This window comes from Microtus pennsylvanicus, chromosome 2 (assembly GCF_037038515.1).
Source record: "Microtus pennsylvanicus isolate mMicPen1 chromosome 2, mMicPen1.hap1, whole genome shotgun sequence".
In the NCBI taxonomy this organism is placed as follows: Eukaryota; Metazoa; Chordata; class Mammalia; order Rodentia; family Cricetidae; genus Microtus; species Microtus pennsylvanicus.
Window position 1 is genome coordinate 149,794,035 of NC_134580.1, and position 27,343 is coordinate 149,821,377.

At 50.4% G+C, this 27,343-nt stretch overlaps 1 protein-coding gene across 2 annotated transcripts in view; it reads left to right on the plus strand.

Moving 5' to 3' along the window:
• The window catches only part of Phactr3 (phosphatase and actin regulator 3), a 207,782-nt gene that overhangs the window by 17,720 nt on the left and 162,719 nt on the right, over positions 1-27,343 (plus strand). The window contains exon 1 of one of the 2 annotated variants that reach the window (XM_075963273.1): positions 7,701-8,547. The exons of the other annotated variant lie outside the window; for it this stretch is intronic. Coding sequence (XP_075819388.1) covers positions 8,433-8,547 — 115 coding nt within the window. The 5' untranslated portion in view covers positions 7,701-8,432. Of the gene's footprint in view, positions 1-7,700; positions 8,548-27,343 lie in introns of those variants that run through there. 2 annotated transcript variants of the gene reach the window in all.

Consider the following 27,343-nt stretch of genomic DNA (forward strand, 5'->3'; position numbering starts at 1 on the left):
GGATATGAGTCGATTCCTGGAATTCTCATCTGTGTGAGAGAGTGTGTGTGTGGTGTGTGTGATAGACCCACTTTAGGCTGTGTGAGCTGTGACTTAGTAGCACACCATCTTAGGGATTTTATCGCTGTGAAGAGACACCACAACCACAGCAACTCTTATAAAGAAAACATTTAATTGGGGCTGCTCGCTTACAGTTCGGAGGTTCAGTCCATTATCGTCACGATGGGGAGCATGGTGACGTGCAAGCAGATGAGGTGCTGGAGCTGAGAGTTCTACCTAGATCTTGTAGGCAACAGGAAGAGACCTCAGAGCCACAGTGACACACTTCCTCAGCAAGGCCATACCTCTTAACAGTGCCACTCCCTTTGGGGACCATTCTTTTTCAAACTACAGTGCACACTTAGCCAGTATCTGTCATGAAGGTCAGGGTATAAATCTGTGTTGTGATGTGTGACGTTCTTTTCTTTTGACTTTTTGAGGGGCCAGCCACCCAGGTCCCAAATAAATCACATACAGAGGCTTATTCTTAGTTATGAATGCCTGGCTTTATCTAGGCTTTTTTTCTTGCCAGCTTTTCTTAAATTCTCCTGACTACCTTTTGCTTCTGGGCTTTTAGCTTTCTCTATTTGTGTATAACCTTTCTTTGCTTCTTTCTCCATGGCTTTCTCAGTGACTGGGTGTCTGGCCCCTGATGTTCTCCTCCCCTTTTCTCTTGTTGCTCCTTTTCTTCCTCATTTCTCCTCCTATTTATCCTCTCTGCCTGCCAGCCCTGCCTATCCTTGCTCCTGCCTTGCTATTGGCCGTTCAGCTCTTTATTAGACCATCAGGTGTTTTAGACAGGCAAAGGATCACAGCTTCACAGAGTTAGACAAACACAGCGTAAACAAAAGTCACACACCTGAAAATGATATTCCCTAGCAGTGTTGTGGTGAACAGTAGGCGGAGCTCCAGATCCCCCAAGCCTCTGAGTCTAGTGGAATAGAATGGGAAAGAGGGTGAGTGCAAAGACCATTACTGAAACATGAGCTGTGAGTGACAAAGAGCCTTGTGCAGTGAACACACCCATGCGACCAGAACGGTGACATAACTGGGGTCTGAGAGGCTCCTTTGTGGTCCTTCATGGTCAGACTCTTGTAGCTCCCTCTGAAGTCCTCATCCTTCCTTCTGTGCTGAGACAGGAGTCCTGGGGGAGGGGAGTCCTCCTGGTACCTTTCGGAAGATTCTTCTTGACACCAGGACAGCTCCTAGAACACTCTAGGCTTCTCTGCTCCTCCCCCCGACCTTGACCTCCACACAGTACACAGGGTCCACATCCCACCCACCACCTCAAGAGGTATTAGAGGGTCAAGTGAGAGCCTCGGCCTGCAGAGAAGTTGTATCAGCTTCTTACCTTTGAGTCCTTGGTGACAGGAACCACCCCAGCACCTGGTCATGGGTGCCAGGGCCTCTTACTGTCCAAAGGGAATGAATCCTGATCCTGTGAATGATCGCACCTGCTCTTACCTTTCTGTATATGGCACCAGACAGAATGCAGTCTCTTCTCAGTCCCATGATGCCCACTTCGTTACTTTTCTCACCCTTCGGATCAAGAACTTGGCAGAGAGAAGGACCTTCCTTTGCTCATAGGCTAAGGGAGTACTTCCTTCCATGGTGGGTGTGTGTAGCAGCCGGGGCTCGCTCTCTGGTGGCAGGAACTTGTGACAGGACTTATTAGATACATGGATAGGCTGGGAATCAAGAGCTGGACTGGAAATAGGCCCCGTATATAATCTTCAAGGCTGGTTCCCACAGCCCTACATCATCCAGCTAGGTCCCATGTCCATGTCACAGCCTGCAAACGCAATGCTGGGACCAATTATTTAAATACACAGGTCTATGGGGGATCATTTCACATTCAAGCCAGGACAACCATTTACCTACTGTGTCTGGTTCATCTCATACCTCTGCAGTTACCTTTGGGGAGCACAACTTCTCCATTTTAGTGCCTCTTCACTGATGTGGGATTCCCCTCTGTATGCTGTGAATACCATTGGTTAATAAAGAAACTGCCTTTGTCTGTTGATAGGGGAGAACTTAGGTAGGCAGGGAAAACTAAACTGAATGCTGGGAGAAAGGAGGCAGAGTGAGGGAGAAGCCATGTAGCCCCACCGGAGACAGACACTGGAACTTTAGCTAGTAAGCCACAGCCAAATGGCGATATACAGATTAATAAAAATGGGTTAAATTAATATGTAAGAGTTAGACAATAAGAAGCTAGAGCTAATGGGCCAAGCAGTGATCTAATTAATACAGTTTCTGTGTGATTATTTTGGGGCTAAGTGGCCAGGAACTAACTACAACAGTTCACATTCTCTGGGAAAAAACAGAAAGAAGATAGGAGGCTCTTCATCTGTGTGGTGCCTCTGGACTTTATACCCGGTGTATGTTCTGCTCAGATGGCTCCTAATTGTCGCCCCCCCCCCGTCCCTGTCTGTCTATCTGTCTTTCTGTCTGTGTGTGTGGTGACAGGGGGTCGTTATTACCTCTTTTTGCTCACTGCCAGATCTCAGTGCCTGGCATGTGGACACTGGTCACTGAAGGCAATGAATACCACTTTCTCCTAGGAACTCCCTGTCTTAATTTGCTTGCTGTTGTTATGATAAACACCCATGGCAGAAAGCAGGTTGGGGAGCGAAGGGTTGTTTATTTCATCTTATATTTTACAGTCCATGAAGTAAGGAACCTAAAGCAGAAACTGAAGGAATGCTGCTCACTCGCTGGCTTGCTTTCTCACACAGCCAGGACTGCCTGCCCAGGGGTGTTAGTAACCAAGAGGGCCAGGCCCTTCTCCATCAGTTAGCCCTCAAGGAAACGTCCCAAAGGCTAGTCTGATGGAGAGGCATTTCTCAATTGCGGTCCCCTCTACTCAGATGACTCCCTCCCTGTGAGAGTTAATCTTGATGGTCAACTTCCTGAGACTCTACAATCACTGGGGAGACAGACCTCTTTCTTCGTGTGCCTGTGAAGAGCTTCTACATTGGGTTGAGGTGGGTGAGGTCCTGAACTGAATTATAAAGAGAAAGCAAGGACTGACCACATGCATTCATGTCTGCTTCCTGACTGCAGCTCACCTTTCTGCCGTGATGGACCCCAACCCTGGAACTGTGAGCCACACGTACCCCTCCTTCCTTAAGTGGCCTTTGTTGTGTATTTTGTCAAGCAGCAAAGCAAGTGATTAAAACATTTCTTGACCCCCTCCCCAGCCTGGTCAGGAGCCAGCACTCTGCCAGCTCCCTTTGTCTCCAGTATTGACAGTGTGAGATGCCATGTGGGTGCTGGGGACCAAATCCTGTCCTGTCTGGGAGCAGCCAGTGTTCTAAACCACAAAGCCATTCTCCATCTCTCAGCTTGAGGAGATGTATGGGCATGTATTGTTTGTCTGGTGTCATGTGTGTGGTGCACGTGTTATGAGAGAGAGCCTGTGTGTTGGTGTGTTGGAGGCCTGTGGATAGCATTTGGTGTTTTTCGTGGTGGGATGGTTCATTTCCACCTTCTGTCTTGAGGCAGGGTCTCTCACTTGAACCCAGAGCTCACTGACTTGACTATCTAGCCAGCTTGCTCAGGGAATCCCATCTCTTCCTCCTGTGTGCTTGGATTATAGATAGACCAACATGTAGGGATTTGGGGATTAGAACTCCCTGTCTCTGAGACTGAGCCCCTGAACCATTTCTTCAGCCTGAGGGTTTTGCTTTGAACACCACCTTTGGTAGTCTCATGGGCAGAGTCTTCAAAGCTTTGTCTGGTGCAGCTTCTCTTAGTGGCCAGCAGAGGGCAGAGCTGGCTGCTTGCTTGCCCAACTGACATCTAAAGATGTGGTTGACTCATGGCTTAAGTTCCTAAATTCTGGGCATTTTGTCCTTTGTACCTCCTTAGCTGATCCCTAAAATTTAGCCAAAGACATGGTTTGAGATGTTGGTGTCCTGTGTGTGTGTGTGTGTGTGTGTGTGTGTGTGTGTGGTGGGGGGGGGTGTGTGCGTGTGCGTGCATGACCCAACACTCCTGTATGTATTCCTTCTCTTGTCTGGCTAACAGCGTTATTCCCTTGATGTTGAACAGAAGCCAGGCACTGGTAGGCAAACCAACTTCACAGAAAGTCCCTGTGTAGCTGTCATTACTCCCCCACCAGAGGGATGACTTGGACCATCATCTTTTTTAGGATGCCAAGATACTTAGCTCCTGGGAACGAGGAGCTGTTGGGTACTTGTCTGAAGGAGATCAGGAGCCAAGTGACCTTCTGTGTGGTCACCACTGCATGGTGGCTGGCCTGTGAGAAGGAGGCAGGGTTTGTGGTATGCAGCTGGAGGTAGGTTAGCTAACCTTGGGAGGAGCCAGCCCTGTAAGGGAGCAGCCTTCAGGCTGCAAATGTAGAGGGCTGGGGGTGGAGAAAGCTATGGGGGACATCTGCTCACACTGCCAGCATCTACACTTGGATCGGAGGAAGGTGTGCGTGCGCCCGAGCCTCAGCCCAGCGGGAAGGCTTTGCCATGGCTCTACCCATGTCAACAGCACACATTCACCCAGGATGTCACTTATCCTTGGCTTGGACACTTCAGCTGTCCACTTCCTGTAGCTCACAGCCTGGCTGTACGGGCCGCCAGTGAGAAGAAGCCTGAAGCTGTCAGCTTACAGTGTTCTCACACGAGTGGCGTGAGCCTCTACCAGCGCCCGGCCAGCATGCACCACCGGACCTGGAGTGGCTTTGAGGGCCAGCAGAGAAGGGCGTACGACCGTTCGCTCTGCAGATGTGGACACACAGGCCCCGAGCTCTGTCACCAGCCTTGTGAGTGCTGCAGCAGGGCAGGTGCGTCGTTCCATGGCGTGTGTCCTTCCTTCTGCCCATCCGATGGAGCAGGCACCCTGTGCCACCCTGCTTTACCCTTCTCTGGTCCTCCTGCTCACCCACTGTCATGTTCAGACTCGATGATTCCCCCGCAAGTGTAGTTCATCATCAAAGCACCAGATCTGGCTTCTCTGTTCCTCTTATCCCATTTATCTGTAGCTAGCCTGCCCACTGCCTCTGACTCCTCCAGCCTGCCCCAGCCTCGGGCAGTTTGCCTGCAATTTGACAGCCTCCTAATCTACCTCCATGCTGCCTTCCCACCCAATCGTTGCCTCCCCAGCAGCAGCCAAAGGGTCCCTCGGAGACACACCTCTGCCACCAGTGGCTTTGCTTATTCTTAGATGAAGGCAAACTCCAAGGAAGACACAGGATGATGGAGCTGGGCCCTGCAAAGAGGACACAGAACACTAGGTGGCCCCGTCCCTCTGCAGGGATGGCAGAACTCTGTGCTATCCCTTGCAAGACCTTTGCCCTGGATCTTCCCTATGCCTGGGGATACCTTTCCAGGACTTGTTTGGCTAGTTTTCTCAGGCCTCTGTTCCCTGAGGTCACTTCTTCTGACTAGGCCCACCTCTCCTCCAGGGAGGCCTCCTGATCTCATTGCCTGCTTGTGAGTTACCCAGGGAGTGTGTGAGCAAACCAAGGCTTGTTTGTTTACTCTGCTTTCCTGGGAAATCACGAGTTTGGGCACAAGGTGGATGCTCAGGAAGTCTTTGATGGACGGGTGGGTGCACCTATAAATCTACACTCTGTAAGAATGCAGGGGCTTCGACAATGTGGGAGGGAGCTGGTCCTCATGTGGGCTTTTCCTTTTCCGTGTGTGTGTGTGTGTGTGTGTGTGTGTGTGTGTGTGTGTGTGTGTGTGGTGTGTGGTGTGTGTGTGGTGTGTGTCCCCGTCCTTGCTCAGCATTTGATTCCTGAAGGTATACCAGGACTGACCCTGCTGAACCTGTGTGTCTTAGCCTTAGTCCCCAGGGCTTCCTTGAGTTTTGTTTTTTCTAACCCTGGTGCTCACTTAATGGGCATCCATTTGATTCTGAGTGGGGCCAGGTAAGAACTTCCACAGGTGCGAGGGGGATACCCAGACTTCCTTCAGATCCAAGCTCAGCCTGATGATTCCAGGCACATCTTCAAAGAAGAAAAATTACTAAAAATAATTGGTGTATTATAAAGCCATGTAGCATGTAGAGTTCTGTGGATTTTTAGTGGCTGTACAGAGTCAGTAAATGTTAAACCTGAGACTCACAAGAGAAAAATCAGTTCCACAAATATTGAGCCAAATTTGAAGCAAACTTTAATTAAATACTGGCCAGGATGATGGACTCTGGCCAGGACCATTCTGGGGTTCCCACAATCTGGTGACAAGTCACATTTTGCAGAATCTTAAAAAGGGGAACCCACAAGTCCACCGTGTTACCCATCAGGTCCAATCAGGGGCAAGCATACATCCTACGCATTTCCTGCCCACATACCTCCCACCCATCTGGGACCAAGCACGCCCAGGGCACAATAGCCTCCAGCCCTTCAGGAACTACCTGTTCTCCTGCAGGGGCCTTTCAGGAACTACCTGTTCTCCTGCAGGGGCCTTTCAGGAACTACCTCTTCTCCTGCAGGGGCCTTTTTTGTTTCGTGGATCTCTTAGGCACAGAAATTGAAACTTAAAACGTAACATTGGCCTCACAGCATGTTCCCACAGGCCAACTTAGAGCGTTCTGAGCATCTAGGGTTACCTTAAACCCTGCACCCATTAGGGTGCACCCCCCTGTGCTGCCCCTACCTCTCCTAGGTAACCCCAAGCCTTGCTCTTATGCTACAAATGCATCTTCACAATGGGGGCAGAGGAGACCCCACTGGAAAATTGTCACAGCTGGCTTCTCTCACACGCGTGTTTCTCAAGACCCGTCACATAGTGGCTCTCAGCATTTCACTGTTTTGTTTAGAAACAGGTTTTACTATGTAGCCTAGGGTGGGTCCAGACGCAGGCAGTTCTCCCCTGTGGGCCTCTGGAGTGTGGGGATTATGGGTAGGAGCCACCATGTGATGTTTGTCATGTGATGGGTGTCTAGGTTGCTTGTGCACTGGACCACCGGGAAGCATGGTCCACAGCTAGGCATGGAGTGGAGTGGGTGGGGACTTTCTACCTTTGCCATGTTGTCCAGGGAGCTTACAGAGGAGGGAAGTGAGACTTTCACACATGGCTTCTGAGGCTGGGAATTCCTTGGATGGGGGACTTCACAGCACCCAGGAGACCGCATCCTCCCAGTGCTTGACCGGCCAGCGTCTGAGGTCTGCATATGAGCTACTCTGAAGGCTCAGGGCTCTCCCAGGAGGGGTGAGGGTCATAAGCTGGTTTGCATTTATTCATTATTTTTGAACCTGAGCCGTCACCTGGCCCAGGTGAAGTCTAAGTGTTTCTTCTTCCTTTGTCCCCTGGGCAGCTAGGTGACATCATGGTGCCTGCTCCACTCCAGCCCCTTGCTGGACTTTCCTTTCCTAGCTTCTCCTCCCGAGGAGGGGAGTTGCTGCTCACTTCCAAGAACTCTTAGAAAAGTGAGAAAGGTTCATTAGCACCTTCAGCAACGGCGAGGAACCTCTGTGGTGTTCCCTCTTGTCACCCTGGAAGGCGCCTATACCCTCTTCATGGGCTGAGGACCCCAGGAACGGGCAGAGGGGGAGAGCAGTGCCCCACCGGTCCTAGCCACACATGCCTTCCCATGGGGATAGGTGACGGTGTGGAGACTATCCCCTAGAAAAGGGTCAGAGAACCAGCTGCCTAGAGTTGCCTGGATCGGCCCCGGAGAGTGCCTTCAAGAGAGGCACCGCCCTCGCCTCTGGGCTCCTCCTCTCCTGAGGGCGGGGGTGGGGATGGGGGAGAAGGAGGGCGTTGGGATGCTTTCTGTCCTAGGGCACCAGGTATGGGGTGGGCGGATCATAACCCGAGATCCAGCACCTACATCCCCCTGGCCTTGTGCAGTCCAGGTATTCGAGACCCCTCCCCATCACCACTCATTTTCACTCCCAGCTCTGTGACGTCATGATCCTCGCGTGGCATGATGGGAGAATCCTAATGTTTTCCAACAGATGCTCCAAGAACAGCTTTCAGATTAAAGCAATTGCAAGAGCAAAGATTCTCCTTTTTCCCCTTTTTTTTCCGGGGGGGTGGGGGGAGGGGTGGGGGGAGGGAGTACCCCCAGACATTCCTGGACATCTCCCCCAGCCCCAAGCACGCTATAAACACCGATAAGAAAAAGTTTTTATTTCCTGGTTCAACTTTTTTCCCCTGGAATATAAACTGAAGAATGGGAATAAAAAGGAATAAATAACAAAGCGAGGCCGCGCACGCCGGGATGCGCCTGGCTGCAGCCTGCACGGCTTTTGTCTCCCCACCCTGAAGCCAGCCCAGGCGTCCTCCTCCGTTCCTTCCCTTTCCTGGTCCCTTTTGCTTTTCCTTTAAAAAAAGACGCCCCCTCCAGCCCCCTTGCCGGTGACCTTGGCTGCCTAGGATGCTCTGATTTCGTGCCTCCCTCCAACTTGCCCCCGCGCCGCCTTGCCCATGGCCGCATCCGAGGACGGCAGCGGCTGCCTTGTGTCGCGGGGCCGCTCACAGAGTGACCCCAGCTTCCTCAGCGACTCTTCAGCCACCTCTACAGACGCCGGGGAGAACCCAGGTACCGGGCCGGGCGGGGGCGGCCAGGCGGGGTGGGGGAGACAAGAGGCAGGTGGCATGGGGACCGCTTCCCTACGCGCCAGAGCTCCCCCGCCTTCACGGGGAACGGCCGATTCAGGCGCCACCAGGGTCCGTGGCGCCTGTCCCCATCACGGGGGGGGGGGGGGGCTGGGGCGCTTCGGAGCCCTTTGTCCAGAGAGGAACCGCTTTGCCGGGTAGAGCTGGGTGCTCTGCAGTATGCTCCGTTCGCCGGGTGCTGGGCATTGCATCCCCAGTAGGGGCTTGCTGCCCTGGGGTGCAGCTGACTGCCCAAAGGAAGGGTCCTCGGGCCACCTCCGCCCAGGGTTGGAGCTTACTCTGCCCTCCATCCAGGCCCTGTATTCCTGTGTTCTGCACCCCAAGGGTCAGGGTAGCGCTGCACTGCTGTGGCCACTGCGCCCAGGGCTGTCACTGGACACCAGGACTTCAGCAAGGCCTGGCGCACCTGGGCACGCCCGCCTCCAGGGACAGGTGTGCTGGACAGAGCTGCTGTGGGGAAATGAAGGGTGTGTGCACCCGACAGTGCTGGGTTTCTTTCTACTCTGTGGGCTTGTCCACTCCTCCACACCCAAGGCAGCGTGGATTGTGTAGGTGATAAACAGGTCATAGAGGCGTCTATGCGGCTTGATTGATGACTTTCCTGGGACCAGGAAAGGCCTAATGAAGCAGGAGGGGGTGGGCTGTGTGCTCCCTGTCACCATGGAGACGCAGGAAGCAAAGTGATCATTAAAACCTTTCTCCACCAGAAGGCAATTTTCACTTCTCAGGGAGAAGTCAGAGCTTCTGAAATGGATCTTAAAAAAAAAAAATCAAAAATCAAAGCTGGTGCACGGTGTCAAGTGAAGGGGCTGGGGGCTCAAGTCTGTGTCTTCACGAAGCACAGCCCCTCACAGATGCTATTTGATAACGTCTTGCCTGCCTTTGTAGACTTCTCTTTAAATGCAAGAACCCCTGAATGGGGACTTAATGCTGTTAAATGATTGTTAAATGATGGCATTCAAGTTGAGATAATCCCAGGGGCCAAGGAAGGCTGACTTTGTGGGGAAGGATTCCACAAGACCTATTTGCACTACCCAGAAAAATCCCCCTTTAAAAGGAGCTCTGTGGATACCTGGACCTGATATAGAAATTTTAAACCATAGTCTCCCAAGTCTTCCAAGATGCCTTTGTTAGGACTTTGACACAATGTCAGTAGTCACACCAGGTCACATGAGTGTGCTAGGAGAGGGACTCCCTGACTCTGACACACCGAGGAGGGCAACTTAGTTCCCATGGAGTTTAGGGCAGCAAGCAGACTCTTAAGTCACCAATGAAACCTTCCCTTCGTTACCTGAGAGGAAACACCAAGGAGGGATGGCTTTCCCACTTCCTGCTATGGACATGAGTGGTCCCTTACCAATAATCCTCCTGGCTCCTTTGGTCTCCCTGGCAGTTAAAAGAGGCAAACTTGAAACGGCAGTGATGGAGGACTTAGCTTTTGGCTGTCCTTAGTTGATGTGTCTGTGGGTGGCAGTGGTAGGTTTGGCAGGTGACCGCTGCCCATGCAGGAGGGAGAGAGGAGGAGGAGGAGGGTTTGATGCCCATGGTGAACTGAAGTCACAGAAGGACGTGTGCTGGAGTTGGTGTCTGGTTAGAAATGTCAGAGTGGACCCATGTGCGCAGTCACGGGAAGTGCGAAACCTAAAATGTGTATAAATCCCATGAATGGTGGGCCAGGTCATCGAGCATCCGTGGATTGTGTTCAACAGGAGTTCTGGCCAAGAAGAGTCAGAATCTTTGTTTGGAAGAGACCCACACGCCTGAAACAGGAAGGGTGGAGGGTGTGGAAGGTACTTGGTTACTCCTGTTGCTGTGACTTGCTAAACTGTGATGTCCTGCCTGATTGGAGCCTGCCTTTTAGAATTCCATATGTGTCTGGATAGGCCTGCCACCCCTTCACCCCGGTGTGGTCTCCCACACTACACGTGACTCTGGTGTTCTAGGGAGTTCTTGTCATAGCTTTTGATCTGGCCTTCCATTGGGGGTCTCTTCCTCTATGTCCCTGCTGCTTTCCCTGGGGACTCCTGATGCTGAACCCGGACACTCACTGCACAATGGCCAGATTCAAGAGCACAGAAGAGTTGCCTCGGCCCATCTGAATTCCCTGTTTTATAGAATAGTGTTAGATTGCTTTTATCTCACCCCCACACCTGGCATTTTTTAGTTCAACAACGTTCTCTTAGTCAAAACTTAAAAAAAACATTCTTGGAAAGGTAGACTCGAGGGTGCCCTGGTGCCTCTTTCCCCCATGAGTGTTGTCCCATGGCACCCTGCTCCTACCGTCCCTCCCTATTACATCGTCCCTCCCTGTTCCAGGTCCTTATGAACAGAGAACAACCACTGGGGTGTGCCCTGTTGGGGAGTCTTCAGCATGTGACTCTAATGGCCTTGGCTGTGGGGAGCTTGTCACACGGCTGTGTCTGTCTCTGTTGAGAGGACTCATGCCCTGGGGAGACATAAATGCATGTCTAGTCCTTCCCCGCTTACAGAAAACCATTGGCAAATCCGCATGGAATTCTATCAAAATCTAATGTGATATAGCCAATGAGATTATTGGGCTTCCTTACAGAACATGGGTAAGTGGCTACTTACAGGAATGTGGGTGACTAAAAACCAGCTACCCGAGAGTCTCGCCCCGGCCTGGATGAGACTGTCCACTCTAGCTTGGGTGGAGCTCCTCGCCCAGCCTTCCATGCGCTTATATACGCTATCACTGCCCAAGACCCCAACATCACATGAGTCTAGGGCAGGATCACGTATGATTAGCAGGGTAGTAAAGGAAGGAGCGCCTGGGGTCTCAGGTGGGGGTTCAGTAGCTCTCCCACACCTCCTCCTATGAGAGAGCCTTCACAGCCACCAAGTCTGATCTCAAGGGTCTTTGCAGACAGTCCCAGCAGATGTGTTAGAGACGACAGCTGTTGTCCCCAGAGGACAGCATTTCACAGCAGCCTCTCCTCCGAGCGGCCGTGCAGTGATGTCCTAAGGAAGGCGTTTTCTAGTTTAGCTATGAGGTGCTGTGCTGTGTCCAGTGTTTATCCCTCATGAGCAACACAGTGGTGAGAGCATACGCTGCCTTGTCTGATGGATAGATGCCAGCTCACGGGATGTCCGGGCCACGTTTGTTCTTCTGATGACATTGCACCTCTTGGTCAATATACTCATTCACACTCCTTGTGGGGGTTCCTTGCACAGCTGTGGCAGTACTCAGGGCATAAAACCTTGCCAACACCCCATGCCACGAATGCCTTTTCCTTAGCACGAAGGATAACAAATGGGTCTTGTGATAACTTTTGGTTCCTTGATTGCGCTGAGCACATTAGCGTGTCTTCCCTGTGTATCAGGTTCTCAGCATCCCCATCTATGGCACAGACTGGGCTGCAGGGCTAACGTTATCTCTCCTAAGTCAGCCCTGCTTGTGTGTCGCAATTGGAGCTGCGTCTGCTCCTGGCAGGGTTCTCTTTCTAAGTTGTGCTCTGCACCCAAAGAGGAGTTAGGTTTTCTTCCAGCGCGAAACCTGCAACAGCCAGGGAGTGCTCCCATGAGCATCCCTCCTCCCAAGGCTCTGGGTCCCCAGATCTCTGGCTTTCTCTCCTTGTGCTAAGAGCCCCGACCTGCCCCCTCCTGCCCCCTCCTGTCTTGGCATTTCCCTCTCTGGCCTTCTTTCCTCCTCCTGGTGTGTTTGGGTTTCTTTGTACTGTTCTCCACCTCTCCTTCTTCCTCTCCCAGATCATCTCCTTGGGCTCCAGATGCCAGGACCACAGGCCAGCCAGCGGCCACCCACAGTGCTTTTCGAGTGTTTCCATGTGGCTTCAGATGGACTTCCACCTAGGCTTTGCTTTGCAGGGACCGTTGTATAACTAGGCAGGACCTCTGTCCCGTCTTCTCAGCTCAGTACCCTGTCGTTGGTGGCCAGGATCCTCTCTGTGTGGCAGGGTCACCTGTGCTTTATAGGGCACTAAGTGACCCTGGCCTTTATCCTTTAGTACCTGATATGGTTTGGGATGGGCCAGGTGGGAATGAGCTAGGAGGATATTGCAGTCAGATGTCTTTCTTAAGGGACAGATCACCTTTGCCTGTGGCTCAGAGAAGAGGGGATACTTTAGAGGTCTCTCCTCTCCAGAGCTGCACTCTAATGTATAGACTTTCCCCCAGACTCTGGGCTAGTGTGCCTCCGACCTCCTTAGCCCGTTCCTCCAGAGCTCAGCAGAAGCCACAGCTGGTTGTGACATTCCCTTCACCACCGTCTCAGCATGTGACAACAGGTCTTGACACTTTCTTCTCCCAAAGCCCGTGTCCAGCTGCCCCTGGGCTCCTGGAGCTGCCCCTGGGCTCCTGGAGCTGCCCCTGGGCTCCTGGAGCTGCCCCTGGGCTCCTGGAGCCCCTCACTTTCTCCATGTCTTCCTGCTCTGGTCTGAGCCTCCCTTTCTACCCTCAAGACAGCCTCAACCTCTCTCTCTCTCTCTCTCTCTCTCTCTCTCTCTTTCTCTCTCTCTCTCTCTCTCTCTCTCTCTCTCTCTCTCTTCACAGAGGGACAGAAGGGCAAGCCTTCTGGATGTTGATTGGCTCTGGGTGCTCCTTCACCTCCGACCCTCCGTGGGTCCTCTGTCTTGGGTGGTGAGGGCCATAGACCAGCACAGCCTGCCTTGATCGTGGCTCTTTCTATGCGCATTCCTCGAGTGTTCTCTTCCTCTGGAGTCCTGAGTTCTGGGGATCTCCCTCTGGCCCCTTGCAGAGTGTCTACATGTTTTAATTAGCAGTAGAACTACGCAGTAATTACCTTGTCATTTTCTTTAGGGTTATTAAAAATAAAAACTACATGCTGTACAAAAAAACAGAGTTTAAAAACTCACAGTGTTTTCTGTTGACTATGGAAGTGTGGTGTGTGTTCACACAGAACATGTTTGGACCCTTCTGGAATCCCTGTCCCCTGTCTCTCACGCAGAAGCCAGTGACCATGACGAGTCCTGCGGGTGCTGCCCATGGCTGGTTAATGCTAGTGTATTCAATGCCAGTGTGAGAGAGCATTCTCCCTTTCTGTCCGCTCGCTTCTCTATCTCACAGCTCCCGCCTTCCTCTGCACCACACCATTTGATTGCTATCCATTTGATGGACATCTTGTGATCTGCCCATCACCATAGCCACCAGTGACAGGTGCCATCTTACTTCCAAATGAAACTAAGATGACAATGGCCCTCCCCACTTGCTTCAGTCACTTTCCAAGTGCTTGGTGGCCTTGTGGTACTGTGCTCTGCATGTTGGAGGTTGATCTAGAATATTCTAGTCCGCACACAGCTTTCCTGAGCAGTGATACTCTGGCCTGGAGGCTCCCTGAAGGAAGGGTGTATGTATTTCCTCTTTAGGGTCCTCAGGGTTGATCGCCAGATATACCAGTATATTTCAGTGGTCTTCGGCTGTCTTACTGGAGAGATTCTCGGCTTCCCTTGGTCTGATTATGTCATCCTTAAGGGGAAATTCCTAACCACAAAAAATTATTTACATGGGATTAATTTATTTCAGTTCAACTAGCTTTCCAAAGTTTGACAGGTAACATGCTAGGCCACTCTGGATCTTCTCAGCAAAGAGAACAAGGAAATCCATTGCCTGGGGGAAGACGGACTTTTCTGCATGCTGGTTTGCTGTGTACAAGTGTTACTTTGGACAAGTCTCTTTTCTTCCTTAAGGTTTAGTTTCTTTTAAAATGAAGTTGGTAGCTGGGCTCCCAAGTTCAAAGTCAGCCTAGGTAACTTAGAGATTTTTTTTTAATTAAAAATTGAGCCCAGCTGTGGTGGCACATGCATTTGGAAGGCAGAGGCAGGTGGATCTGTGTGAGTTGTAGGACAGCCTCCAAAGATACAGAGAAACCCTGTCTTGAAACCATCCCCTTCCAAAATAAATAAAAATTGAAAGAGGGCTAGAGAGACAGCTCAGGGTAGAATACTTGTCAAGTATGAATAAGACTCCAGGCTCTACCCTGACTACTGACGAAAAGGTATAATGGTAGTAGTTAGATTGGAGAATTCTGTTAGTCCACAGTAAGGACATTTGGGGACGTAGTTATTAGACTTCCCCGCATCCCATTGACTTCTGGAACAATCCCATCTGTCATTAACACGTTTAGGGAGACTGTGAACCAGTAGGAGGTTGGTGGGGAGCTTAGGGTGGACAGTGTGTGGTCCATTCCAGTCACCTGGTGCCTGGTTCTGTCGGGTTTAGAGACAATGCCCCTCGGGGTCAAGGACTCATCTCAGTCAGTGATGAGAGGAGGATGGAGGAGGATTCGGGGTCTTTTCTGGATTCTGGTCCTCCCTATGTCAAAGCCACATGACGTGTGGACAACTGACTCCCAGCCATTGGATCCAGTGGCTTTGCCATTACCTCTGTGCCCTTGTTGGGTCACTCCTCTAAACTTCTGCTCACCATGAGCACCGCAATAGCTTTCTTCCGCATCCCGGCCAGGACCTTCCTCGAGTCCGCACTTTATCCTGTCGTAACAGCTTTGGGTTCTTTGTGAGTGAGGTTTAGATGTGTCTTCACAGGTTAGTTTTTTTGTGACGAGCTTGTTTTTATTTTTTGCAAGTGCACCGTGACTTCTAGGGAAGGAGACTGCTCTGGAGATGCAGGGAGGGTGTCACAGTGCAGACCGAAACCTTCAGCTCTGGAGCAGATGGGTGTGCAGGCTGGGATGTCCTGGGCTGCTTCTGCCCCTGGTACAGAGTAGATAGAAATGCCACAAGAAAACGAAAGCAGCTTCCTTCTAACTAAGTATGTGAGATCCATTATTCTTGGCTTTGAAAAGTTTTTCCATCCCATACCCTCCAGCCCATTTTATTTAGTAGCCCAGCTGTAGCTCTACAGGGTTTCAGAGGCAGGGAAGTAGTCTGTTGTAGAGGTGATCACTTCTGCAAAGTAGTGACCCGGTAGTCAGTTTGTTTCGGAATCAGGTAGTCCAGATTTCTATGGGAGATGCTGTTTTAAAGATTGACTTGTTTTGACATGGTGGCTTAAATAAATGAGATCAGGGTCTTTCCTGAGGCAGGAGAATGCCTCTGCAGCCATCTTCCAGTGCTCCGACTGCAGAGACCAGTGAGCTTTCTAGGCAGATGAAGGGATCAGGGAAAGGCAGAGGGTGCCAAATGTTGGGTGTGTCTTGGATTTCTTGGAGTCCTTCCAGTGACATCATCCCTGTACACCTGCTTGGCCAGAAGAGCATTGAATGGCCACTCCCAGCTGCAAGGGATATTGGGAAGTGTAGTTTTTGCTTTGAGTTTGATGGTATAATAGTACAGTGATGCTCCTAGCAGGAGCAAGTACAGGGCTGAGGGTGTGGCTCAGTGGTAGATCACTTCCCTAGCACCTGTGAGGTCCTAGGTTTGTTTCTCTACTGCAAAGAAAAAAAAAGTGGGGGATTCAGTACAGAAGAAGCGAGTGTGGGACTGAGTAAGGGATTCAACTAATCAGCTATGATCCCAGCCCCATGATCCCTGCTGCCCACTGATGAGGGAGGACCTAGCCCATTGTGGGTGGGGCCACTCTGGGCTAGTGGTCTTGGTTCTATAAGAAAGCAGGCTGAGCAACCCATGGGGAGCAAGCAGTAGGCAGTACCCTCCATGGCCTCTGTATTGCCTCCTGCCTCCAGGTCCCTGTCCTGCTTGAGTTCTTGTCCTGACTTCTTTGGTGATGGCCTGTGATGTAGAAGTGTACGCTGAATAAATCCCTTTCCTTCCCAACTTGCCTTTCAGGTTCTGGCATTTTGTCAGAGCAATAGAAACTGAAAACTTAGACAAAAAGGAGGAAATGTGGGATATATGTATACTGTGTGAAGACATGTTGATGCGATTGGTTTAATAAAGAGCTGAATGGTCCATCACTAGGCAGGAAGTATAGGTGGGACTTGTGGGCAGAGAGAGAGGAAGTAGGAGATGAGTCTAGGCTTGGGAAAGACACCATGGAGACACGGAATGAGTGGGCACACAGAGTGGGAGGGAGGTAAAAGCCACATGGTAGGATGAAGATTAATAAAAAATATGGGTTAACTTAAGTTATAAGGGTTAGTCCTAGGCTAAGGTCAAGCTTTCACAATTAATAAGAATTCTCCGTGTCATTATTTGTGAGCTGAGGCCCCAAAGAAAAATCTGTCTACAAGAAACCCTAAGACGCATGACCAAAGCCAACAAAAGTCAAGGCAACTGATGGCCGAGACTCAGTCAGCCTTGTGCAGAGCTGCTGAAGGTCCCACCTCTCATGGCTGTGACTCAAGCTCTTCTTTGTTAACACACATCGTTTGCATACGTACCTGGTGGATGCTTATCCTGCCTGGTTTGCATGTCCTACCGGGTGGGCGCATCAGTTAGCTTTTGACAGTGGTTGGTTGGCAGATGTATGACTTTCCTAAGAAATGAGGAGAGGGTAGGAGCTGTGTCTGCACCACTTGATAAACTATTGCATTATTCTGCAACTGTTTTGAATAGAACTCTTTTCAAAAGTTGTCCAAACATTTTACTAATGAACCACATTGCTGGTATTTATTATTATTATTAATAATATATTATTATTATTCCTTTTCCTTTGTGTTCTTTCTTGGACATTTGTATCCACATGCAGATAAGAATCATCCTGAGGATTTAATTAAAGTCAGGAGAGAGGTCACAATTTCCACCCCTCCCTGAGACAGATGCTTACTTCTATTTGGAGGGGAACCTTGGCTTAGATGGAGCTGGTTCTGGGATTAATGTGTTTTTCGGATTACGTGGGTGGCTAGCTGCTGACCTTCTCTTGAGACTTCTGTGCAAAGGTCCTGGCATGTGCTCACAGCCCCAGGACTGTCTCTGCTCCTGCTCTAAGGGGTGTGCCTGCACCTCCCACAGCCTATACTGTTCTCTTACACTCTCTGTGTAGACAGGGTTAGGAGTTCTCTGTAGAGAAACCCAGATTTTGCATATGCCTAGAAAACACTCACAGATAGCTATGTCTCCAGGTCTTATGAACTGCTTTTGGTGTGTGTGTGTGTGTGTGTGTGTGTGTTGTGTTGTGTTTGCATGGAGGCGAGAGGTCAACATGGGGTATCTTTCTTTCATTTATTTATTTATTTATATTTTTTTTAAATTTTATTTATTTATTAAGGATTTCTGCCTCCTCCCCACCACCGCCTCCCATTTCCCTCCCCCTCCCCCGATCAAATCCCCCTCCCTCATCAGCTTGAAGAGCAATCAGGGTTCCCTGATCTGTGGGAAGTCCAAGGACCGCCCACCTCCATCCAGGTTTAGTAAGGTGAGCATCCAAACTGCCTAGGCTCCCCCAAAGCCAGTACATGCAGTAGGATCAAAAACCCATTGCCATTGTTCTTGAGTTCTCAGTAGTCCTCATTGTACGCTATGTTCAGCAAGTCCGGTTTTATCCCATGCTTTTTCAGACCCAGGCCAGCTGACCTTGGTGAGTTCCCCATAGAACATCCCCATTGTCTCAGTGTGTGGGTGCACCCCTCGCGGTCCTGAGTTCCTTGCTCGTGCTCCCTCTCCTTCTGCACCTGAATTGGACCTTGAGATTTCTGTCTGGTGTTCCAATGTGGGTCTCTGTCTCTGTCTCCTTTCATCGCCTGATGAAGGTTAATATTCAGGAGGATGCCTTGGGGTATCTTTCTGAACTGCTCCTCTCTCTGTCTTTTGAGAAGACTCAGTCACTGAACCCAGTGCTTATGGATTATTTGTCTGTGAGCTATAGGGATCCACCCTCTTCCCCTGCACTAGGACTGCAGCTGTATGGCCTCACTCAGACAGCTTGTCTATGTGGATGGTCAGAGAAAACTTGGTGTTGACTCTCTTCTTCTACCTTGGGGGCCATCGAGATCCAACTCGGGTCAGACATTGCCCTCATCTGCTGAACCATCTTCCAAACCCCTTCACAAACTTTGAAAATTGACACTGTTCTATCATTAATGTGGTATAGCAACAATTAACATTGTTTTCCCAGTATATTTGGTATCATAAGTCTTCTAGAGAGGACTTAAAGCATCCAGGAAGACAGATGGGTTCTAGGCAGACCAACACCATTTGATGTTAAAGACCTAAGGATTGTGGTCCTAGATCAATCCCTATGGAAACCCGGGGAGGACTGGATAATTTTTAAATCAAATATATTTTAATGGAAATAAAAGATGGGCCTACACCATTACTAATGCCATAGTGGCAGATAATTGAAATATAGAAAGATTCCCAAAGGCATTTCCTGGAAGATGCAGGAGATGCAGGCACCAGCGCAAAGCAGACATTGTTGCCAGTTCTCACACTGCTCCGTGGTCCTTTGATGGTGGCTTCTCTGTCAGCTGATGTTTCAGTGTGCATGGTGAGTGGGGTGGCTGCTATGAAGAAGGCCACACAGCCTAGCGTTTCCCCATCTGAACGGCGTGTCCATAGGTAAACGACAGGCTGTGTATGCGACGCAGCCATACACTCATCTGCCTTCTTTGGTCTCGGCCCTTCTCTGCGATGTCACAGACTTGCAGAAGTACCCCAGTACCGCAGTGGCCTTCAGTAACATGCTTCCAGTCCTGGGGTGTCTGTTAGCTGATAGGTTGGGTGATCTATGAGGGCTCAGATGAGACCGTTCTTCACGCATCTATCATGTATGTCAGGCCTGTGGTTCAGCCCAGTGTCTGTCTTGGGAGGGGTGGAAATAAACACGCAGGAACTTTCAGGGTCAACTGTAGCATTTGCTTCGGCAGATTCTATTGGAGTTGACACATGGGCCAGCTTAGGCCAAGGGCAAACTGTCCAGTGCATTCCTTTGATGGTCACAGGGAAATGCTGGCAAGACCAACCGGGGCCATAGGCCCCCGTCAGGCTTCCCTGCAGACCTTCAGAAAGCTTTTTCTGTGGGCTCCTGTTGTCAGGTCATCTTAGGGGGAGGTCTCCTGTTGTCTCTGGTGGGGAGCACCTTGATATTAGAAGTCACCTGGCCAGGGCCTGAAGGACACAGGCAGGAACATAAGCGCTGGGGTCAGATATCTGTTTTTCTTTCTTTCTTTTTTTTTTTTTGGTTTTTCGAGACAGGGTTTCTCTGCAGTTTTGGAGCCTGTCCTGGCACTAGCTCTTGTAGACCAGGCTGGCCTCGAACTCACAGAGATCCACCTGCCTCTGCCTCCCAAGTGCTGGGATTAAAGGCGTGCGCCACCACCGCCCGACTCCCTAGATATCTGTTTTTCTATGGACTCGTTGTGGACAGTCTCTGAGTCTTGGTTTCCACACTTGTACAGTGAGGGTCACTTAGAGGAGGGGGTACTTAGAAGGCCAGTTTGGCTACTAAGGACAGTGCCTGGGACCCAGGAATAGCCCAGGCCCCGTGAGTCATCTTTAGCCTGTCCTGTCTCCAGGGAAGAGCTTCCACTCAGGCCTGGAGAGTCTCCTACGCACCTTGGTGTGTGACCCAGGAAAGCCGTGGCCCTCTGCATGCCCTAAACTTCCAGGGCTCCAATCTCCACTGGTCACCGGGATTGCTCATGGCCACCAAGGAGAATCTAGCCTCCCTAAAGGAATTCTCAACTCCACTTGGGCAGCCTGCCGCAGAGTGGGTGCACAGGGGACCCCCTCCTTCAAGGCACTGGCTCTCATTTTCTCGGGAGAACCAGCACACCAAGGTCAGAGGATGAGTCACAGGGCAGCTGGGGCTCCAGGCTGAGACTGGCCCATTAACCGCGAGCCCCGTGGGTTCTGAGGTTCCTGCAGGCTCCAGAAGGAGTGCCTATATGCAGGGTCTTGTGCACTCTGTGCTGGCCGTTTTCTCAGAGTCCTCGCAGTGGCCGAAGTTGAACTTTAGGGAAAGTTTGCTTTTTCTCCTTGGTGTTAAGGGGGGCAGTTGGGGAAGTTTGCTGACACATCACAGGGCCTTCTCAGCACGCTGCCCTGTGCTTCAGTTGGCCTGGTCTGGCAGGCTCTCTGGTGGATGGGAGGAGCCCATGTCCCCTTTGTCAACCTCGGCAGCTAATGTGATGTATCTGGCCCCTTAGATAATTATTCCAAGTGGTGTGGATCTGATTTGGTTGTCTCTAATGCCTTCCTAAGTCTTCCCGGCATAGTCTGGCTTCCTTTATCTAAGGTTTATGCTGCCCCAGGTCCCACCCTCAGCATTGCAAACACCTTGTCCTTGCTCAACACTGAGCCTGAACCGAAGGTGCAGCCAGTGGCATTTGTCCCAGTCACCCCTTCTTAGCTCTGTCCACAGTGACAAAGAAAAGCAAAACAGAAGAAGAAAAAGGAGATTTGAAAGGTTAAACCTCCAGCCTCGTGGTGACCTGAGACTAATTGGTGCTATTCTGTTGGAAATTCCGGGAGCTGGAGAAACTGGCGGAGGGGCTCGGAGCACGGCTTAGCACTCACCCATATTGCTAAAACAGGCCTGCACATTTGTGGATAATTAGGCTCTGTGTGGCTTTTAAAAACGAGCAGATCCCAGTTTATTCCAGGAGGATGTGCACCGAGCAGCTGTTCTCCTGGGGGAGGATGTGCACTGTCTTCTGACTGTGTTTGTCTTTCCCTCTCTGCTGCTCTCTTGGTGCTGGGCTTGAGCTGGCAGCTTCATCTCAGTGGCCTTTGACAGGACCCTTTCCTTCAGCATCCTTGGTCCCTGCTAGCATGTCACAGGTGACATTTCAGGTCCCAGCGCTTCTTGGAGACAGAACTGGGTAGCTTTTCTCACCATCCAGAGTCTCGAGGAAGAAAAAGGCAGATACAGATAGCAGCGGTGACACTCGGCTCACTGCACATGTGGTCCCTGTCCTTCTCCCTTCCAGCATACTGTGAGCCAATTACAGGACCCAGCATGCTGCAGGCGGGGGGCATGTGCAGTGAGCAAACCCACAGCCCCACCTTCATGCAGTGGGTGGTCTAGTGGGGGTGGGCTCTGGCAGGCTTGGCACAGGCGTCAAATGTACCACCAAGCTGAAAGAAGCCTGTCCTGCTGCCACATAAGGAGGTACAGAGGCCAGCATGCTCTGCAAGCTGGGGGAGGTTCCAGGGCCAGGGAGATCATTGAACCAAAAGGCGGGTTGGAGAACCATTGCAAGAGGTCAGGGGAAGGGAAATGTGCTAGGCTGAGGGACAATCACTCACAAAAGCTCCATGGGAGGAGAGAGCTTAGGGTGTCTGAGCAACTCTCGGGCTCGGTGGAGAGGTGCGCAGTGTGGTGGGGAAAAGAAGCCAGAACCGCTGTGAAGGGTCTTCTTGGGAGAAGAGATGGTCCCCTCTGAGCAAGAGCATAGAAAATCAGAGGTGTGATCTGGAATGCTTCTTCATGCTGTCTGCTGTTTTATTACCATTGATTAATACAGATGCTTATTTGGCCCGTAGCCAAGCAGAATAGAGCCAGGCAGGAAATTCAAGCAAAGAGAGAGGGAAAAAGAAGGCGGAGTCTGGGAGATGCCAGCAGCTTCTGGGGAAAGCAAGATGTGAGGCAACAAGCCACAAGCCTCATTGTAAGATAGAAGCTAATAGAAATGGCTTAATTTAAGTTGTAAGAGCTAGTTAATAATAAGCCTGGGTAATAGGCTAACGAGTTTGTAATTAATATTAAGCCTCTGAGTGGTTATTCGGGAACTGGCAGGCAGGAGAGAAACCTCCAGTTACAGAAGTACATGCTACTTTGCATATGCATGGCTGACATAGTGAGTCTGCCCGATGTATTTCCAAGACCTTCCTCTAGTCAGAGATTGGGTAGCTGTAGAGAGAGGAGGGATTGGCTTGGACCTGAGCTCACTGGGCAAAATGTCCAACTCACAGAATTTCTGACATGCCTGTGAAAGAATTATGAGCGTGATGTGTTAGAAATAACAGGGGACAATGTATCTCCTGGTGCATCTGTGTGATATTTGGGCACACTAGGGTGAAGCCAAGGGCTTTGCCCAGCTTGAACATGGGGGTAACTGTGGGGCATGAATTCCACATGAGTTTCAGTAGTCTTTCTCTTAGGACAGGAGTAGAAGAGGCTAGTGACTAGACAGGGTAGGTTCCTGACCTGGGAAATGATCGTCTGGACCACAGTGAACCTTGTGGGGCTTAGGCATAGATGTTGGATAAAACTCTCCTGGAATGTATGGCAGCATCTGGACACACTGAGTATTGACTCTGCTTCTCTTTCCAGAACAGAGGGAGATACCCTTAGTAACCTATGTCTTGCCCTGTCCCCTTTCCTGGGTTTTTCAGAGCGTCCAGTAGTAACAAGGATGATGTCACTGCATCTAGGCTGTGTGACATGGAAGCATTTCACCCTGAGAAAGTGCATTGTCCTCAGTGGGACTGATCTCATCAGATGATCCCTTCAGAAGGGACAAAACTCTTCATGGGTTTGAGATTGGAGCCTGGCATGGGCCACAGACAGTGACTTTGAAGTGGGAGGGACCTGTGTGGGGAAAGAAATATTTATGACCCCTATTGCTTAGCATGGCTCCTGGTGGCTGTTGACAGAGACCATGGCCATAAGCAACTGAGTTTTGACCCAAGTCCCAAGTGGGTGTGGAAACAGACTCTTCCCAGGTCCCTTGAGAAGGCAAACTGCTGCCTGGGATGCCTCGGAGGAATTCCCAGACTTGAGAGCCCAGGCTTCTGTCTGTAGAGCCATGGGCTGGTGCATGGTTGCTAAGTGCATGTCCTGTAGAGGAGAGAACTAACAGAAGGGATTGGCACTGCCCTCCCTTCGCATGGGAAAGTTTGAGGTCATAGGGTAGAGTGGCAGAAGAGCAGCCACTGCTGTCTTCCAGCTGTTGACTCAGTCTTTGTAGCACACAGGATGTCTCTCCCGGCTTCGCAGACGGAGTAACTTAGAGTTTCTGTTGCTGTGCAGAGACACCTTGACCATGGCAGCTCTTATAAAGGAAACATTTCTTTGCAGTCAGCTTGCAGCCTCAGAGATTTAGTCCACTGTTGTCATGGTGGGAAGGATGACAGTGTGCAGGCAGACACGGTGCTGGAGAAGGAGCTGAGAGTTCTACATCTTGATCTGCAGGCAACAGAAGGAGACTGTGTCACTGGGTATAGCATGAGCATAAGGGTCCTCAAAGTCCATCCCCAGGGTGACTTCTTCCATCAAGACCACACCTCCTAATAGCACTACATGTGAGGGTTTGGGAAAGGAGGAAACCGAACTGAGTGTCTCAGGTTCCCCTGACATCTTCATGCCTGAGCCCCTCGGGTGCACACCAGCCGGAGGTTTCCCTGGATGGCACCATCTACTTGGAAGGTGGCAGATCCTTCAGGTTGAGGGCTTTGCCCTCCACTTCAGATACAAACCCAAGCCCCTGAGTCGTCTAGACTATAATTCTGACTCAAGGGCGGTGCTCCTGCTATCCATGTACACAGCAACTTCTATTTACAGACAACTCCTGTTACCTTATCTCATGCAATGGTCCTTTGAAATCACTGCTATGTCCAGTGTGCTGTCCTGATGAGGCCTTTGAGTGCGTCTTCACGTTGGTTCTGTGCCCATGGATAGGGCTCCCTCCCTTCCTGGGTGTGGCCTTGTTTAGTCTCACAGGTCTGCCATTCAGTGAGGACGGTGCCAGAAGATGGAGCCTATGAAGGTGATGTGAGGGTTGAGGAGAGCCGTCAGCTCCCCAGCAGCTTCCTCTGTCTCAGAGACCCTTTTGGGAAGGGACCTGGTTGCACACAGACCTTCATACCTTGGGTATCCCACAGAGAGGTGGAGTGTGGAGACATGACTGAACCCCTGCTCTCACCCTGCAATGGGAACTGTGTGTCAAACCTTACACCAGAGACTAGAGACAGGAACAGTACACGTGGCCAATGTCACCTGGGGTCTGAGGACACTGCAGGAGTCTCTGCCAATAACGTGGGTACGGATAAACATCCTACACAGCTCTGCCCTGTGTGAACACTTCAGGTGTCCAGGTCCCGTCTACTGGTGCCTTCCACAGAACACACATGTCCCAGGCACTGAAGTGACTCAGAAGCCTCTAACTCAGCCTGATATGAAAGAGTAGTGGTTTTTTAAATCATTTAAATCTTAGATAATTTCAGTTTTACATAAATACTCTAAGGAGAGAGAAGAGAATGCTTTTGTAGCCTATGCCCATTCCCTATTTCTGACATTCAGTGTGATTAGTGCTTTTGTCTTAGCATCCCTTGCCTCCCGCAGCCCACCCCCTGGCTGTAAGCTGACACACTGCACTCCAAGGCCTTGCAGCTTCCCTGCAGAGCTGTCTCTACCACAGACTTCCCTTCAGATGCCACCAGGCATGCAGTTGTCTTCTTGCTGCAGTTGTCTTCTTGCTGCGACCCTTGCTCTTGGTGCTCCTGTGTGACCCTTCAGTTGTGAGGACAGCTGATGGGCCATTTAGAGAGGATTCCAACCCAGAACAACTCCCTGTCTGCAGAGCCCTGAGCTGTGCAGGAGGCTCCTCTTCGTGTTCCTTGTGAGTTCTGCCTACATCTGTGTCATGACACCTCACTTTGGGCATGTGACACCAGCCAGCTCTGATGTGGGATTTCCCCCTGGATTCTGTGAATATGTTCTATTACCATTGGTTGATAAAGAAGCTGCGTTGGCCTATGGCAGGGCAGAATATAGCAAGGTGAGAAATCCAAGCAGAGACAGAGGAAGAAAGAAGACAGAGCCAGAGAGACGCCATGTAGCCTCCCAAGAAGCAAGATGTGAGATGACAAACCACGAGTCTCATGGTAAAATAGAAAATAAAGAAATGGGTTAATTTAAGATACAAGAGCTAGCTAAGAATATACCTGAGCCATTGGCCAGTATTGTAATTAATATAGTTTCTGTGTGATTATTCAGGTCTGGGTGGCTGGAAAACTAAAGCTCAGTCTCCTTTTACACAGCTCTGAGCCAACTCTGTAAAGGCCTCAGCTGGCTTGAGGCTGGCTCTTGGCTTTTGCCCTCTGGTGAGGTTGCCGTTGGCTCCTGTTTTGCAAGTTGTGACTGCGTGACGGGCTCACAGAGGTGAGGGACATGGTGCAGGTATTGACTCCTTATCCTGTGTGTTTGTGAAGCAGTCACAGAAACAGGAATATCCGAGTTAATTTCTGTCCTGAGTTCCACACTGAATTCATAGCCCTTGCCCAAAGCTGCTGTTTATGCCAATAACTCACTTTTAATATGATATGGTTGTGGGTGATGAAGGTATCAGGCCCCCCCCCCCCGCCTTCTTCTCTGGTCACCTTTGGCCTGGTCACTACTGAGCTCTGGCTTCTTACCTTGTCCCCTTTACCCCAGATTTTGGTGTGCATACCCTTTTCCCATGGTTCCTGCAGGTTTTCTCTGTGAGCATGCTCTGACCTGTGGAATTTGGAAGATGTTCCAGCAACATCTTTGACTACATCTGGCAGGCAGTGATGATGGACAAAGATGTGTCTGTCCTATGCGAGATGCCAGCATCAGGAAAGACCAGGGAAGCTTGGGAAGCAAAGCTGAGCAGGATGTGAGAGGACATTTGAGATGGCTGATAATTGGTTGTCAACATGACAGGATCTAGAATCACTTAGAAGACAAACATTTGGGCATGCCCCATGATACCCACAACTGTCTTCAACTTAGCTGCACCTTCATTTTTAATAAGTTTCTGTCTGTCTGTCTGCCTGAAGATTGGAGGGAAAGACTAAGCCACTAGAGGCCAGGCAGTGGTGTCACACAGCTTTAACCCCAGGATTTGGGAGACAGAGGCAGATGGATCTCTGTGAGTTCAAGGCTACCCTGGGCTACACAAGATCAAAATAGAAACAGATCCAGGTGGTGGTGGCTCACGCCTTTAATCCCAGCACTAGGGAGTCACAGGCCTTTAATCCCAGCACTAAAGGGAAATATAAGGTGGGAGGAGACAGAGGCTCAGGGTTCAGTCTGTAGTGACCCAGCCTTGGTAGAGGTAAGACTTCACTAGTGGCTTGGCTGTTTTGCTTTTCTGATTTTCAGCTTGAACCCCAATATCTGCCTCTGGGTTTTTATTAGTCATGCTACAGGATTCAGTAAGATAATAGCTTGGTTGTCTGTCCTCTAGTTTCTTTCATCTCTAGCCTGTTTATCCATCTACCTACCAATCTTCTATGTGCCTCTGTATCTTTATGTCATCTATGTATACATCCTTGCATATATGTATCGATTATCATATACCATCGCCTATCTACTATCTACCTATCAATCATCTATCTACATAAATACCTGTCTGTTATCTACCTCTATAGAACCCACACAGATCTATCGCTATGTGTTATCTCTCATTTATCTATCTACATACTGTATGTCTTTTATGCATGTGTCTTATCTATCCATCATCCATATGTCTACCATCTATGCATGTATGTTTGTATATGTCTATCTATACTCTGTGTATTACCTATGTGTCTGTTATCCACTGACCAACCCATCCCATTTTTTTGCAAGCCTCCCCAGTTAGCATCTTGTTCCAAGTGACAGGGAAGTCCTTACCTCTTGAGGGTTTCTCTTAGAAGTCTGAAACTCGAGGGACCACTTCAGGGCACTATTCTCTGGAGATTGTCTCCTTCTCTTCCCCTCTCCCCAAGATTTATTTACCCTCTCCACTTGCCAGGCACAAGACCCTTGGGAGTTCCGAGCTGTGCACACTCCCTGGCAGGGTGACCCCCGGTGCACAGGGGAAGAATCGGGCCAGTCAGCGTGGTGAGGAGAGAGGTCCCCTCAGCTGTGGCTCCCCTCGTCTCTGTTCTTGGCTCTTAGGCAAAGGCAGCTTTGTG